A 17,113-nucleotide genomic window follows, 5' to 3' on the forward strand; every position below is an offset into this window, starting at 1 on the left:
AGTCTATGCCACAGGCCGAAGTTAATAAACGGTAATTTTTATTTTTAATTTAACTTTTCGCGTAGTTAGAATCAATTTATTAAACATTTTTTAACACAACAAAATAATTGCAGAATTGCAAATATAAAATTTTATTATCTATTTACTAATTATTTCACTCTCTATTTACTAATATTTTTAGTAAAATTGGCATAAACTATTATTATTTTCATATTGTTCTTTTTTATTAATAATAATAAAGTAATCATTCATATTGCAAAATTTTATTTTATTGGCATAAATCAATTTAATTCAAAACAGCAAATTATTGATGTAATTTACATTTAATTTTTGTATAAATGGTAATGAATAAAAAGTCATTAATAACATTAGTAACTGGTTAATTTGAATAAAGTTACAATATGTTAATTACAGCTGATCTGTTGCTAGTAACTAACTGATAAATTTTAAATTTTAAATGGTATCACAGATAACGTCTTTTTTGATAGTGACGTCACCATCATCACAGTTTGTGTTTAGCATGAGAGAAGTTACGAAATTTACGAATTTCACAGTTAACTCGAATAACTTACATGCGTTACAATGTTCCATTGTTAATACTAATTATTAGTATATTGTGAATAAAATAAAATGAAAAAATATTGTTTTTGATAAAACAAGATAACGCGAGTGACCGATACGTAACGTTACATTTTGGCGGCATTGCACGAAGTCACAGAAATAGATTTCCTTGTGCAATAATCGACGCGTGCTGAATTCCATGAGATAATTTTCATTTTAAACCTGTTTGTGAAAATGGGTCATGGTCCATGAGGTGATTCATGCGAAGATGGTAAAGAGAAGTTAAAACAAAAAAACAAATATTTTTTGCGAACGATGGAGAACCCAACTGTCGCCGGCCTGCGGTCGCGATCACGTTCGAAGACTCCCTTCCTGCGATCGAGCTGCGACCGGGAGCGTTGTGTTGAAGACGATGATCACACACATCACAAGACCGGCAGGAAAACACCGGTAAAAAGAAGCACCCCAATCAAGTAAGCACGACATTTACTTATATTTAATAAAACAGACAATAAAACAACACAATTTATAATAAATAACTTAATAATCTATCGCTTTTTTATTAAAATATGTTTTACATAAGGATATGTTTTTTGTTCTTAAATATAGTATATATATATATTAATAAATACATAAAATGTGTTAATTAGTTTTAATATTTTTTTCTGTTGGATATATATTTGCATATCATTTCAAATGACTTATATATCAAATGAAAGGCAAATATTCCCATTTTGTCAGCATTACATGTATAATATGCCACACCTGCTGTCTTGAATGCAGTCTATCAAGATGCTAAACACCACCTGTGCAATTCTTCAGCTGTCCAAATTAACAAATGTTTGTATAAATAGGTTGAGATGGACAACAAAGTTATTGTTGTATAAATATTAGATGTACCCTGTATACAATTTTACTTACAGTAAACATAAACATTTATTAATGTTTAAATTTTATTATTAACAATTATAAATCATCTGTTCTCATCAATCATCTGCATATATGAAAAGTCTTTTAAATATGTACTAGTAGGCCACTTAGATTGTAAAACATACTTTTTTTAACATAATAATGATGTAAATTTATCTCTTTTATAGATATTAATTATCCTAATTAGGATATATATAACACACTGCCAAATGTGTACAAATTTATAGCAAAGAAATTTGTGTGTAATGTTTGTTTTATTAATTAACCAATCCTAAATATCACTTAATGTTTCATTAGCTGAGAATTTAGATAAGAAATGTTATAGATAGCATTATCTACTTAGGACATGTAAAATAATCAATTATTCACAATTGCTTTTGTGGTGATGAATAAGTAGATGGGTTAACTGAAAAGTGAATATACAAAATATCCATACATATATTATTAATTAAATTCCTTACATCTTACATCCCGAACTAGATTAAAAGGAGTTAATGAAAATGTATAAATTGTACAAGCAAATAAAAACAAAGAGTCCTTTCTTTTAAATATAGCTTTCTACAAATGTTGCATAGTCAAGAAATATTTTTAATTTGACTGCCCTCTTTAAGGAAACTGGTGAAAAGAAGTGTTAATGAAAAAATATATAATAATCACATTATGATAATTCATATTTCTACAGTGATTTGTAATGTTGTTAAAGCTTTAAAGAGATTAAAGCTTCATATGTACCTATTTCCATTTACCCTGTATAAAATGATCACTTTAAAATATGTGACATTTTTTATTAGAGTGCAACAGGCAAATAGATAACTTCTGGCAGCTGCCTTTAGTAGACAATAATCATTTTTATATGTAATAAACCAAATTTCGAAAATACTTTTTCTTGCTTTATTATTATTACATTAATGGCAAAAAATAACCTTTCTGTACATCCTTTTAAAGCTATTATACATAAATTAGGATTTTTAAATATCTCTGTTAAACCTTTATCAAATTCTCATTATTTATTAGTCTTATCCTTGAATATGTTATTCTCTTAGCTTGCTTAATTTCTAGAATACCTTGAACTTACAATGCCATAATGGTAAATAATCAAATTTTCAACATGATGTCATTTACACCGAAAAGCCCATGAATGTAAGGTCACCGAGTCTTCAAATGACCTTAACATAGATATCTAATTCAATTGTAACTTCCACTGTTAATACCTACTCCTCAATTTGTTTCCATTAATGTTTTATTACTAATAATTAATAATTAATTGCTTGTTAGTTTCTTTGTTTAAAGACCAATTATATATCTTATTTTTTGTGCCAGTACTAACAACTTGTAATTAATAATAGTTTTATCCATCATCTTGTTTTTTGGCTTTACATTCAGTATCATACTGTTTTTCTATTATAAGAATGTTTTCTCAAATTTCCTTATATGAGAATTTCGAAACTATAAAGTACATTTTATTTCTCTAGTTAATTTTTATGCAAATTTTAATTACTCTATATTTAAATATTAATGAAGGTCAGGTTGTATGCTTTAGTGATAAACATGTTATCATTCATTTAAATACATAGTATATTCTGTGTGCAAAACAGTAAATATAACTCTTCCCTGTCTGAGTTGATAAGGAGCTCGGAGAATTTCTCTGACCCTGAAATGAATCATGAGTTATCAATGACTTTATATAAATGTTGTTTGAATATTTCTTGCTGGTTTGTATTTGTTAGTAAGAATAACAATTTATGTAAATCACTTACAGCAAAATCTTTATTGTCAATTATATTTTACACACAATTTTTATGTTTGTTAATATGTTTTTGAATATAATTTTATTTCATCTTGAAAACAAAGTTAAGTTGTGGGAAGTTGCTGGATATGCTGTACATATCAAGGTCTTGGTCGGTCAATCATCTCATGGCGATCTTTGATGATGAAAATATCTTTTTATACCCACTGAAAATCAAGTCATTTTACTCTAAGCAGTAATGGTATCCTCATTGTATATTTTTCAATACAAAGGATGATGAAGATGATCATGGTTGTTTTGAACAACATGATAAGAGCTTTAAGTTTAAACATTAAGGATAAGAATAAAAGCAAGAAGTTATTAATTTTCAGTTTCATGTTTAATTTTGAAGTTATTTTGATTAGTTTAATTTGAACCTCTTAGGTAAAACTCAGGAAAACATGTTACTTTTTTGTCATTATAATAAATCAAATTGTTGTAAATATAACATATATTAAGGAATAGTTCACATGTAAACCACGAGATACCACCACTAGGAGTGATCATCACCAGACTTAGATATATCTCAATACACATATTGCTAAATAGTAAAGACAATGGTTTATAGCAACCCAGATGTTTTTTAATCAGTGCAATTATTGTTTTGATTTGCACCTTCTCAACTAAAGCAGTTACAATTATATAAATTTTGCTCTCGTCCGTGCTATATTATTAGAATAAAGATTTTATTATAAACTTGCAAAAACCAGGATGATTGGTTACTTTACTGGGTGAATATATAAATCATTTGATTGAATGATAATAATGATATACCAAGAAAAAATGTGTTCAAAGCTTGGATTACCACATTTTAAAATTAATATAGTCCCTGTAGGCTTTGTACAGTCAAATTTGTTGTCTTATGCATTCCAACAAAAAAGAATTAAATTAGTGTTACATATTTCAGAGTGATCACTTTATACAGGGTGATTCAAAATAGGTGTAAAAACGTTTTTTGACAAATGATCTATTTTATATTAACCCCTCTGAAGCTTATACACCTATAACCAATAAACCTGTGTAATAACCTGTGCAACTAGCAAATTTATAATTAAATTTTGTTAAATTATATTTTATAAACGGTACCATAATTCTTATCGTTCACAATGTTGCTTTCACAAGGTAAATATGTATAAGTGACCTGTGTGATAAAATGACATGACCATGTATCTTTATCTTTATTCTAAAGTAAACTGTAGGCAATATTGTTTAATTGGTAAGAATAAATTTTAAAATTAGAAACAATTTTCCTTTCTAGTTAGAAGTTTGTTGATGTTTTTTGCTTGTTTGAAAAGTAGATACCAGGGGTGGCTAAGATCCTTGAAAGTTCGAGCCATTGTTCGAAATTTAAAATTTTTTACAACCCGCAATTTAATACGCATTTAAAACACGCAAACGAATATTTTTTTCACAAAAATTATATTTATTGAAATTATATGACAAAAGTACACAATATGTATATTGAAGTTAGATATAATCGCACACATATATGACAGCTGTCCTAATAATACTTAAGATGCTAGTTAGTTAATTATGATCGGTGTTTGGATTTCACTAATTTTATATTGGAATAATAATAATTGTTGTTCACACCGGTAATTTATTTCGATTGCCCAGGAGCTGACAAAGGTTATATAAATTTAAATATTTAAATAATTCAAAAATCAATCAGTGCCAAAAATAATAGATCAAATAGCCGCCTGTGCGCCTGTGTTCCGGGCCGCTGTTTGGCCACCACTGGTATATATAATGCTGTTATCATATCATACTTTTAAAGTTTACTTCTGCATGTATAGCCACAATATGTTTCAAATGTATAAATTTTAACCATCATGCATTTGGGTTGCCAACATTGATTGTGCATGCGTCGCGCAACCTACCGTGAAAGTGCAAATCGTTTTGGGAAAAGTGGAGAGTATTAACATTTTGAGGAGAACTTTGTCTAACTGAGAACATCCTAGGGCTATAATGACGTTTAATATTGTACGCAATTAAATAATTTTGTCTTGAAATTAAATTAATTAAAATCACTGCTCCATTTCTTTATATTTTTATGTTAAATATGAAGTGAATTTTTTTTAAAGGTTTCCCAACATTTGATCCAGGCAATACCATAATTATTTTGGATTAATTCTTTAAGTTTTCTTTAATATAAAACTACATTTTTATCGTAAATCGTTTTATAATCTTGTTTGAAAGATTTATGAATAGCAAATTCATTAAAATAACTCTTATATTTCTTTAATTGGCCCATTGCCAAGTAATTATTTTGTCAATGTTAATAAAAGACTATTAAATTAATAAATCAAGTATAATATTGATATACCAAAATAAATAACATTTTAAAAAAAGTAGGTTAGATATATTTTGATTGATTATAGGTGTAAAGTGCAGTGGGTAGCCCAGTGGTAGAGGACTGAGACTTGCGATCGTAGGTTGAGAGTTCGATTCAAGGGGCACAGTCTTATTTATAATTCACACTTTGTGCATTGCCACTCACAAGCAAGTTTCCGAGAGTGGGCAGGGTCCCTTTCGTACCGAAATACCACACCGCGATCGCCAACCCCCTCACAAAAGCGTGGCGATTGTTATATACCACCATAGATGGCCTATGCCCCGCAGTGAGGATCAATCAGCTAAAACGATGACCATCTTAGAGCGATTGTTAGAGTCTATCCCAAAAAAAAATCTATATATATATATATATATATATATATATATATATATATATATATATATCATTTAATTTAATTTTAATGTAAGAATGAGCGTTTTCAAAATTCGGATTACTGTATATTTAAATTAAATATTGTTTGCTATCTGTTCCATCAGACTTAGTCACCAAGTTAGTACCGACAGAAAGTTATAGACTTGTCGCATTCCTAAAGAAATATTAAATTGATGTAACATATATAAGTGATAACTTTATACTGAGTGATTAGAAATAGAAGCAAAAGCTTTTTACAGACAAATTAGCTATACATTTATAACCACCTTTAAAGATTTTATATATGTAACCAATAATCCTATATACCTATTATTAACAAAAAAAAAACCTTCATGTTAAGACTCTTAATACTATTTCATTATCAGGTAGATGAAATGAGTCAGTTCACAGGCACATTAAGGCGTATTTACTCAATGTCAAGCGGTTAAACATTTACGTATTTGGTGTTCACGTTGGCGTTGACGACCAAGGAAACGCTGTTTGTTTACATTTGAGAGTACTACGGTTACACGCGGAATTTACAACTAGCTCCGAGTTTACAAAACGTTTCGAAACACCTGCGGCATATTTACATTTATCATCACAGTGATATTTGTAGCGGGACTTTAAATTCGCCGCAATTTTTTTTTAATATTCTTGATATGAACTTGACTGTTAACTTATGTATATACCAGGGTTGGCCAAGCTCCATGATAGTGAAGCCAATTTTTTATGAGTCGCAATTAACTATGTATTTAAAAGTTATGCAATAAATTATTAATTTTTTTTACCAAAATTATATACATTGAAAACAAATAAAAGTACAAAACATGTGTTTTAAATTTAAAAATGAAAAACTTAAATACATTTATTTTTTCTTGGGAATTATTTGAAATTTTGATGATTAATTATTTGTCATAAGATAGAAGAGACTTATAAACAAGTACATAACGATAGTGTTTTTTTTTATATATATTTACAAAACATAAATTTTTAAAGGGAAATTCATCAAGAGCCACAGGTTGACCTTCCCTGGTACATGTGATTATTATTCTGTTACATTGTAAGTATTATATAAATTTTTAGCGCAGTCCAAACATGGGTTTTAGAATGGTATTTGGAGCGTTACTTGTAATGTTTAAGTTTATATTCAATTACTTTATGTCGACCGTAAGTTATTCTAGATATTATTGTTGATTCTTGTACATAAATATTTTTTTTATTTTCACAAAGATGTATAAAGAATTGTTTCGGTATCAATAAATACAATCGGGGTGATTGACTAGGACGTAAATTAAAAACACAAAATAAAAGTACTAGATAGATAAATAAATGTGTTTGTCTGTTTAAATTTGTTGTTTATATTCTAAATATGATGTGTATTTAATATTAATTACTCGGTTAATTGATTTTTAATGTTCAACAATAATTTTTAATATTAAGTCAAATAAAATTAATATTAACTGAATTATATTTGCAGACAAATTCATCAATCGACGAAAAGTGACAGCGTGGAGTTGATAGAAGACGATACGGAGATGGTGAGCCCTCCCGCGTACCGCACTCGACAATCGTCACGTACTGCTGAGAAGTTGGTCAAGACCTCCGACTATTCCTCGGAAGAAAGTCTAGACAGACTGAAAGGGCGTCGGAAGGAAATTGTACAAGTAAGTGCTTGAACATAACAGTTGACCTTGGCTTAATAATAATCTTCGATCGTTTAGGTCAGACTATAGATGTTCACTGCAAGGCATATGCCTCCAACGAACATCGCCGCAATGACCGTCTTGCACTGCCCGCATTCAGTTATTTCCCGACCTTGATTATGTTATCGGTCCACCTAGCGGAGAGGCGCCGCGTCTACCGACTCCTGGTCACCACTCCAGAATTTTTCTGCTCCAACAGCCGGCGACTACACAAGCGATTTGCCACGCCCATTGGCACTTTAGACGTGCAATTCCTCGAGTTACTATTGCTTTCGTTCTTTTGCAGATGTCCTTATTTTTAATTCGATATCGCAGCGAAGCTTCGAACATAGTCCTCTCCATTGTTCTCTGAGCTTAGCTTTCTGATAAGACCCATTGTAATCAGATCCATATATCATCACTGTCAACCAACACTATTCAAAGAATTTTGTCTTCAGACATTTCAGTACTTTGAACGAGATGTTTCTACGTAACTGTTAAGGGCCATTTTTACAATGACTATATGTAATGTCAATAAATAATGACGTGTATAAAAATACACCTTCAGTAAAGATTACTGAATATTGGCGATGTGTTAGTTCATTTTCGTAACAAATGTCTTAACTTAATCTTTATATGTACCATTACTGAAATTATTTTTAATTTCTAACGACAAACAAGTAGCGATGTTATTTCTTATTTTAGTTTTGAAAGAAGCCACAGTCTATGCTAGGCTTTAGAAACATACGCTATATCTATCTGTTCAGGCTACGAGCACAAACACGTGTCTGTGACGGTTTTCATTTATTTAACTCCTTAATATACGTGAAGACACGGGAAAAATAGGGAAATTATTCATTGTTTTAAAATCCTCGATATGTAACACAATTTCAGCCGAAGAAAAACAAGATGTGGTCACCTTATAATATAGAATTTCGCGTAGCAAGCAAATATGAGTGCAGTTAAAATAATTACCATCACGTATAACGCATTCCATCACGACGGAAACAAGACCGACATTATACATACGACATTCCATACTCGGTACAATGCAGCGGAATGAGATCCTTTTAATTAAACTCGCACATACATCACGTATCGTTCTTCGCAACGCGATTTACTTAAAGTATTAAATATAACTTACTTAAAGTAATTGAAATCGAGTTAAACAATAAATACATTCCTATAAAGGCTCAAATACATAAATTCTTTGGTTCTCGAATTTTAATTTTTTTAGTTTAGTTTCTTCTTTGTTACGCAATCTATTTTTGCTGTTAACCTATGTCATATTTAGGATTTTTTACGTCTCTATGTAATATTTTATCCTTATGTATGTCCGCACTATCTAAGTCTTGCGCAAGGTGAAAACTTGTTATAAGCCTTCTTGTGTATAACTTCTACTATCATAAAACTATCTTTATGTTTCCTTTGTGATTAAAATAGAATTAAAGCGTTCCGAAAGGCTACACTGCAGCCCTAATCTCATTCTCTTTTTTGTATCCCTTATTACTGGGTATCCCAACCTTTTTTAGAAAATATGTCGCGAACCATGTTACGACGCCTGTGCCAGTCTTAAGTGATGTGTATGGAGTCTGCTTTGGCTACTGTGGTATGGTGCGGGATTCGGAACTTATCTGATCAATGCTGCAACCTCGTGGTTGGCGTGCATCCACTTTTAAGGTGATAGCTAACCCTATAGCTATATCAAATTAAAAGAAATCTACAAAAATTTAATATGCCTTCACTTGAAAAATTAATCAGGGCCTATAAATAACGTTTGTCCTTTGGCATTTACAACTTTTTCGGATTTAAAGTCTGAATCTCTTCAAAGTAACTACGCTCCTTTGCTGCTAATTGTTTTTCTGTTACATTATTTTTATTAGTATTGTTTTTTATTAACGTGTTTATTTTAAATCTACGGAAGACCCTTACCTAAGCTTAACATAGAAGACGCAACTGAACAAATTTATTTATAAATATTTTTTAAAACAACGATCAAGTAGATATTTTTATTATATTATCAAATTTCATTATTCTATTAGACCGTATTCTGTCGTTACAAAGTCCGAACACGAAAAACTAACTAGATCAAATTTATCTTATCTTTAGGCAAATAACAAGAAGCGTCTTGTCAAAGTGTTCATTTCCGGATTCGAGATATGACGCAGCACTTTGCAACTTCCGCTTAAAGCAGAAATAAAACTGGGTTCTAACAAACAATCAGACAATTATAAAAACGACTAGTTTTTACTATATATTCACTAATAATACACGTTTTAGAAAAGATGCGTGTTATCAGTGATTCTTAATGGCATAGACGCGTGGTCTCTCACTTCGGGCCTCAATGGCAAACTCACAAGCTCAACCAGCCATGCTCAGGGCTATGCTCGGGATTGAGGAGATATGTCGATGCACAAAAGTATCTGACGTGACACCCAAAGGATTGGCAAGATAAAGTGGCAGAGCTCAGACTGCCAGATGGCGCTAAGAACAGATAGCCGCTGGGGTGTTAAGTTTCTGAAATGAAGACCACGGACTCGGAAGCGCAAACGTAGAACTTCCAACCATAAAGTGGACAGATACTCGTGTTAAGGTGTGATATAGATATAAGATATAAATAATAAAAGAAAAATAAAAAAAATTAAAATGTTAAATAAGTATCGAAAACAAAATAAGTATTGTAAACTAGCAGTCCGAAAGGAATGGTGAAGGAATAAGAGAAGATGTATGAAAGGTAAAGGAATGAATAGGACTGAGAGATATTGTGGGAGAAAAAAGAATAATTGGTGTAAGATATTACGATGGGTGTACAAAGAGTGAGCAAACAAAAAAGAACGTGAAAAAATTATTAGGTATAATTGTTCCTGTGTAACCAAGACGGGGGAATGTGTTAGACACTTCCAAAAATGAAGCCCAATAAAAAAGTTTGTGTTAAGGATGTTGGAAGATGCTGCTTTGTTGATAATGACCCGTTTTTTTAGCAATCTTATAGGAAGGTCTATATCTAGTTTACATCTTACAACAGAAATTATAAGGATACGAAAGATACGAAACCAAATAACAATGCGGTTCTCAAACTTTAGTTCACAGATTAATTAACCCCTTGATATAGAATGACGGCTCTGACTCATCGCGCATTTCATGGGCCGTTGTAGACTTTTATTGTAAACTAGCAATATAACATATGAACGTTATTAAATTTTATACAGCAATGTAAGTTTGAACATAAAACGCACTGATTCTGAGCTTGTCCACGAATGATCACCGGCGCGCCATGTAAGCCAAATTAAATGGTATCCTTCGAATGCGTCGATGAACATTTTATTTGTATGTCAAGGGATTAATGAATTAACCGCCACACAAACATTTTATCCGTTGCTCAAAATAACTCATTAATATTTTTGTAGAACTATAGCCATAAGTATAATTTTTCTTACTGAAGCCGTCTCTTTCAATGTTTCTTTCATACAAACAAAACTAATATGCCAACCACATGGCCTCAAGGTTATAACAGCATCGGTTACAGGCGATATCGTAACGTACCCCAGACGAAAAACATTCAATTGATCATATGTAACTATACGGGCGTATCAATTAAAGCGTCCAGTTCATTGAACCCGTTCGGTTTTAACATCCGATCTATTTCAGCTGTACGAGTATGTAATAAAACGACAAATATGTTCTATTCAGTATTTATAGAGAAGGCTGTAGTCGGGATATATCTAGAAGATCGAATATGGAATGTGAAGATCCGTAGACGAACGAAATTAACAGACATCGCCTAGCGGATTAGTAAGTTAACTAACTAAAGTATAAATGACAATCGGTAGAGCATATAGCGCAAAGAACAGAGACTCATTCGGACCTCAGGTAGGTCCTAGGCGTAGAATCCACAAAGTGGTGTTAAGTTCATCGAAAGACGCTGGGTACATTCGCCACATTCACCCGTTCCATGTCCACAATTGTGTTTCGCAGTTGGTGTAGTAATTGAATTGATATAGTCCCAAAAATGCCTTTAATTCGATTCTCGGGTGGTTTTAATTTTTATATAAACAAAAATGCGTAACGTATAATATTTTACATCGATTTTTTTTTAGTAAGCATACGTCTATGCAATTTATACTTATCAATATCGATTTAAAAAAAATTTCCACTTTATTTTTTTTTAATTAATTCTAATTTGTATCGCTGGTGTTTTTTTTTTACAATATCTTTTTTTCCCTTTTACTAAATCCAGACAGTTGGGAGAAGATTGCCGCTATTTGATACGGATCTTTCTTCTCCCAGCTCCGAGGCACGACAGCGTTTTATAATTATTTACAATTTTTCTTACACAATTTTTTCTTATGGGTAAACACAACTAAAATTTACACATATTAAAATAAAATTTGTGAGTTTTACTCAATTATACATTAATTGGTACAATTATTTAAGTCGCTGCCCAAGCGCTACAGACCGTTAAATGTCTTAAGGTATAGGACAATGTGCCGGGCCATTTCATCAAAAGATTCTACTGTGGATTTTTTCTTGAGGAGGTCCGGTAAGTTGAACAGAGATATATTAAGGTGAAAAAGTATTTAGTAAAGATGCCATATCAATAGACTTTGAAACCTGATTCCAATTAAAATCTAAACATAATATGTCGTCTGTAGGTTAGAAGCCCAAGTTCGATATTCATATGAAGTCCGCAAAAGTATTTTTTGTCTAAAAAATTGTGGAGGGGGCTTCGTAGAGGATTAATATATGAAAATATATGTATTTTCTGAGCCTACGATCAACTTCGTGTATGCAGACAAGCAGAAATTGTTGGTCATCTCACTCGCTATACGAAAGTGCTTTCTATAATATAACCCATCAACTGCATATAAACACATCCGTATATCATCTTTAACCATTAAAATACTGTTCCGATGCTTTTTCTCATATTCATCACAGCTAATAAACTTTAAAAACAGTTATTCAGCTCGTATACTATTCTACCTGCTTGCACATTTAACTAATATAGCACTTAAATCTTTTTAGATATATAACCACTCAATAACCTGATAAACATAACGAAGCAATTTATAAATACGATGATAAAACAGAAAATGTTAATTTTCAAATACATATTTCTCACTAGACACATGGATTCTAGAAACTTCACTTTTGAAACAGTTATTTTTTTACTGAACAGTACAGAGCGCTAAGACCGTCAGGCATAATTCTTGTATTTGTGCATTTAAACCTCGAAGCTTCAAAAGTTTCGTCTCGTGTCGTGATATTGTTTTTTTTTTCGGATTTAACTTTGACTCCGGACTTAACCTCAACATGATCTGTTGTTATGACAATGTCCTTGTGCCCAGTCATCACATAGAGCTGACGGCTCCCCAATCCTTTGGAATATCTAATATGGAACCCTCACCAGTCAAACGGGAAGCTTTAATTATCAACGAATAAAAAACATTTTGTCAATGAAGAAAAAAAAAGTTTATACAATTAACTTGTTTTACATCGATATCACAAACTATGCAAACTCGTATGTTATCAGAAAATAACTCGAACACTTAACACCGATGTTTTCGCAGCTAGTGTCATTTTAACAATACCTTTGTTACAGCGCGCAACCAATATAAGTAATAAAAAAAAAAAAAATTTTAATATAATTAAGTGTCAGCTTACCGTTACAGAGTAGCCGTTATTAGTGGTTTTCAACAGGAAAATGTAAACAGTACTTGACAGGAAAATATTACGTTCGAAATACAAATGGATCCAACGTCCCCCGCGTCGGTTTATTTTTAAAACTCCGCGCTCTCTGGTTATGGGCATTATTATTTCAGGACATGTGCACCATTTCGGTCGTACGTTCAGATATTAGGAGTTAAAATTTTCAAAGTGTGTAAATAATTATTATAGCCGCGTGGAATCTTGACCTAGTTGTAGGCCGCATTTAGATCACTGGATTGAGGTACGTATCGATGTTAAGTTGCTTAGTAACAAACACAAGTTTACTGTATTCCTACCAACGCGGATACTATTCGCGAAGTTAGTATCTTAGTGTTTGAAAATGAAATTACAATTGAATAAGGTCAGTTTTAATATAACGCTTTCGCGCCTTTTTTCCAGACTACCTTTATGCCTATTAAATTTTAATACAGGTGATTGGTTATTACTGGTGTGAAAGATTTCAAGTGTTTAATGTAAAGCTTCTCTTATCTGTTAAACGCGTTTGCATCTATTTCCAATCATCCTGTATAAACTGATAACTCTAATTTTTTTTCTAATGATTTGCGACAGGCGTCATCTGGCAATACAAAGTTTGCAGGGACAAATAGTACACAACTATTAATTTTAATATGTAATAATTCATGTCCAGAAAGCGTCTTTGTTGACTATATCATCATTACGTTATTTATTATTTCTGAAAACATTGATTTTAATTAAAGTTTACTATACCCTGATAGCCTTTATAGCTTTTGCATGTATAACCAACCACCCTGTACTGTATACTTATTCACATTATTAGCATTCCTTCATAGTAACGGATGAATTTTAAACACTTTTTTTATCTCGCATTACGTAAGCCACGATTGATTCACACTAAAACAGCGTGGAGTTACCCGATAACGACGTTATTTCTTTACATACTCCCGTCACTATTGAATTAATGACTAGTTTTAGCAGTTTGAATTTTAAATAATCAGCTACAATTTTACTTGGCAGTAATTTTTTTTGTTTCATAAATATTTGTTTTTATTTTTTAAAGCTAATTGTGAATGGAAACTTACACTTGCTATATGTTAGACGACGGAAAAAAACGGTGATATTTACGCCTCAATTTTCGACCTAATGCAATATGACATCGACCAATAGAGACTTTACGTATTTGAAACAAAATATTCTTGAAATTAGTTTGGAATGAGCCAAATGATATTCCAAAACTACCATCGAAGTCTCTAATTATCGTTCGACGATTTTCAAGCAACAAATCTTTGATTTTGTGGACGTAGCCCTCGTCGGCTTCAAATGACAATTTCACCTTACTTTTTTATCATAGCAGTATGTGCTGATGATATCTAGAACTATCAGGATTTTTTGACTATCCACTTTTTTAGGGGCCTAACGTTCCATTATCTTAATAAAATTATATTAAATCTATGGCAGGAAGTTATGTTTCAAATTATTTTTTTTTAAATTTCTATTAGCGTTCCCTTCTGTTATTTATTCTTCACAAGCCTTTTACTACATATTCTTTACGTTGTATACTCTTATTTTTTATTCTTTCATTCGCTGCACTTTAGTATGACAATTTAGTTCGCTTAACTATAAAGCTTAGAGACTTTAAATTTGGTAGAAATATATTCCTTTCGCCAAGTAGAGGTATTACGTACGAACGGAACGAGATGCCACCCGCAAGGGGAGTTAAAACAGCCTTCATTAAGTTCCCGAAGCGAGCGGGAGCTAAATATATCGTAATAAATATAAATTAATCATATGAACCACTTTTAAGTATATTTTTGACTATAAATACCTTTAATTGTTCATTAAAATGTACGTAGAGTATGCTTTTTACTGAGGCCATTGCGATAGCTATTAATCGCTATTCAGTACACACCTTGTAGAGAATATTTTGTCGATTTCCGTACTTGTTATGGACATCAATCGAGTAGGGCCACTAAATACGCTACTTGACTACTACTACTGACTTCCACAGAGTTGAAATGTGGTAGAGCGATAAAAATGCTTAGCTTAGAACTCTTTACAGTTGCTAAGCTTGGAAACGCGTTGCCTCTGATAAGGTATTTTCTTTAAGTTTTGCATTGGATTACATAGAGTGAGTTGGCTCAAGAGCTCGGCTTGCGTTTGTGTCAAAAAACCCATTTATTATATATATATTAAAGGGCGGAGCCTATAGGTTCTTCATCATTTATCCACTGTTGGATTCAATGCCGATACTGCCGTGTACAAAAGAATTTTTATTGTTATAACGCTTAATTGTACCATTTTATTGAATCAGTTTCGGATGTGCTTTTTTAAAATAAAAAAGGATAAATTAATACGGGATTTAATTTTTATATTAATAAAAGTAAATATAGTTTGTAAATCGCTGCTTTCATGGCCCGCGTGTCAAAGTCCTTGGATCCGCAGAACTGTAAACGCTGATTCATGGATCGCCGCAATCCGACTTGCGCCTGCGATACAATTCGCTCGCGCAATTGCTGTACCGGTCATCGCTTATTGAATTTCGGACTAAAGAAGTTTCAGCGTTGGCTGTTTTTGTTAGCACTTGTGTATTATACAGGAGGTTTGGTAATATATATGAAAGCTTTAATATGGTGAATGTATAGCTTAGTATTACGTTTTTAAACTTTTATACCCATTTACAAATTCGCTGTAAAAAGTGGCCTCCCTGAAATATGTTACATTAATTTTTTTTCTATTGGAATGCGTCAAGCCAATAACTTCTGACAAAACTAAGTCTGCAGAGACAGATAGTAAACAATAATTAATATTAACATGTTGTAATCCGAATTTTGATGCCGCTTATTCTTACCATATTATCACTGTGTTATTATTTCTGAATAATTTCTACAAATTCTGAATAATTTATAGAAAGAGTATACTGTAGATTAATTGACAGGAAATGAACTATACTTTCACCACCTTTTACACTTACAAATATAACCAAACAACCTGTATATCAAGAACAGGGTGCGTTGACTTTATTAAAACGTTTTTGTAGAGTACCGTGTAGATACATGTCTACGTTGTTACCTCTCAGTCACCTTGTGTTGAAAAATAGGATAATGCCACGATCGATATTTAACGATAATTTACTTTAAATAATATACATGATATAAGAATTAAGTAAGAATTTGGTTAATTATTGACGGCTACCACTCTGCTGTTTTGGAAAATAAATGGCAATTCTGATTGATACTTTAAAAATAATAATCAAAAAATGAAAACCGGGAAGTGTCCATCATAATAAAAAAAAAATTAGAATATTGTACATTTTATACGAAAGATAATTTAAAAACTTTTTCTTTTCAGCCAATAGGCGCCTACTGTAAGGCATAGTGCTCCCTTAGAGATCGCCACGATGACCAATACTTGTGTACCCCCATGCAGCAACCTCTCGCAACCTTAACTGACACTCAGACAGTCCACCTCGCAGGGAGGCCAACCAACGCCTTGTCGGCTTGTGGTCGTCATTTGGAAAACTTTTGGCTCCATAGCTATTTTATAGTATATATTTATTTCAATCCATGTACAATATTAATGTTTAAATATTTTCGTTAAACAGAACGAGATCAACAGCCAGTATGAGCGCGTGTCGACTAGTTCGAAGCGGTACAACAACCTCGAAGACCTACCATTCAGCCCCATCCACTCCACGCATAATGTGACCCAAGATAGGTTAGTACAACCATATATTTTTTTAACAATTTCTCCTCGAAAAAA

The 17,113-nt window shown here is 31.9% G+C and overlaps 1 protein-coding gene across 1 annotated transcript in view; it reads left to right on the forward strand.

The window, feature by feature from the left end:
* The first annotated feature begins 514 nt into the window (after positions 1 to 514).
* The window catches only part of LOC137932059 (klaroid protein-like), a 38,577-nt gene continuing 21,978 nt past the window's right edge, over positions 515 to 17,113 (forward strand). Inside the window, exons 1-3 of the mRNA XM_068775618.1 lie at positions 515 to 1,034; positions 7,465 to 7,651; positions 16,956 to 17,068. Of these exons, the coding sequence (XP_068631719.1) occupies positions 877 to 1,034; positions 7,465 to 7,651; positions 16,956 to 17,068 (458 nt within the window). The 5' untranslated portion in view covers positions 515 to 876. The remainder of the gene's footprint in view (positions 1,035 to 7,464; positions 7,652 to 16,955; positions 17,069 to 17,113) is intronic.

This window comes from Battus philenor, unplaced genomic scaffold (assembly GCF_028537555.1).
Source record: "Battus philenor isolate CCGP_79_NKW_IND1 unplaced genomic scaffold, ilBatPhil1.0.hap1 SCAF_9, whole genome shotgun sequence".
Lineage (NCBI taxonomy): Eukaryota > Metazoa > Arthropoda > Insecta > Lepidoptera > Papilionidae > Battus > Battus philenor.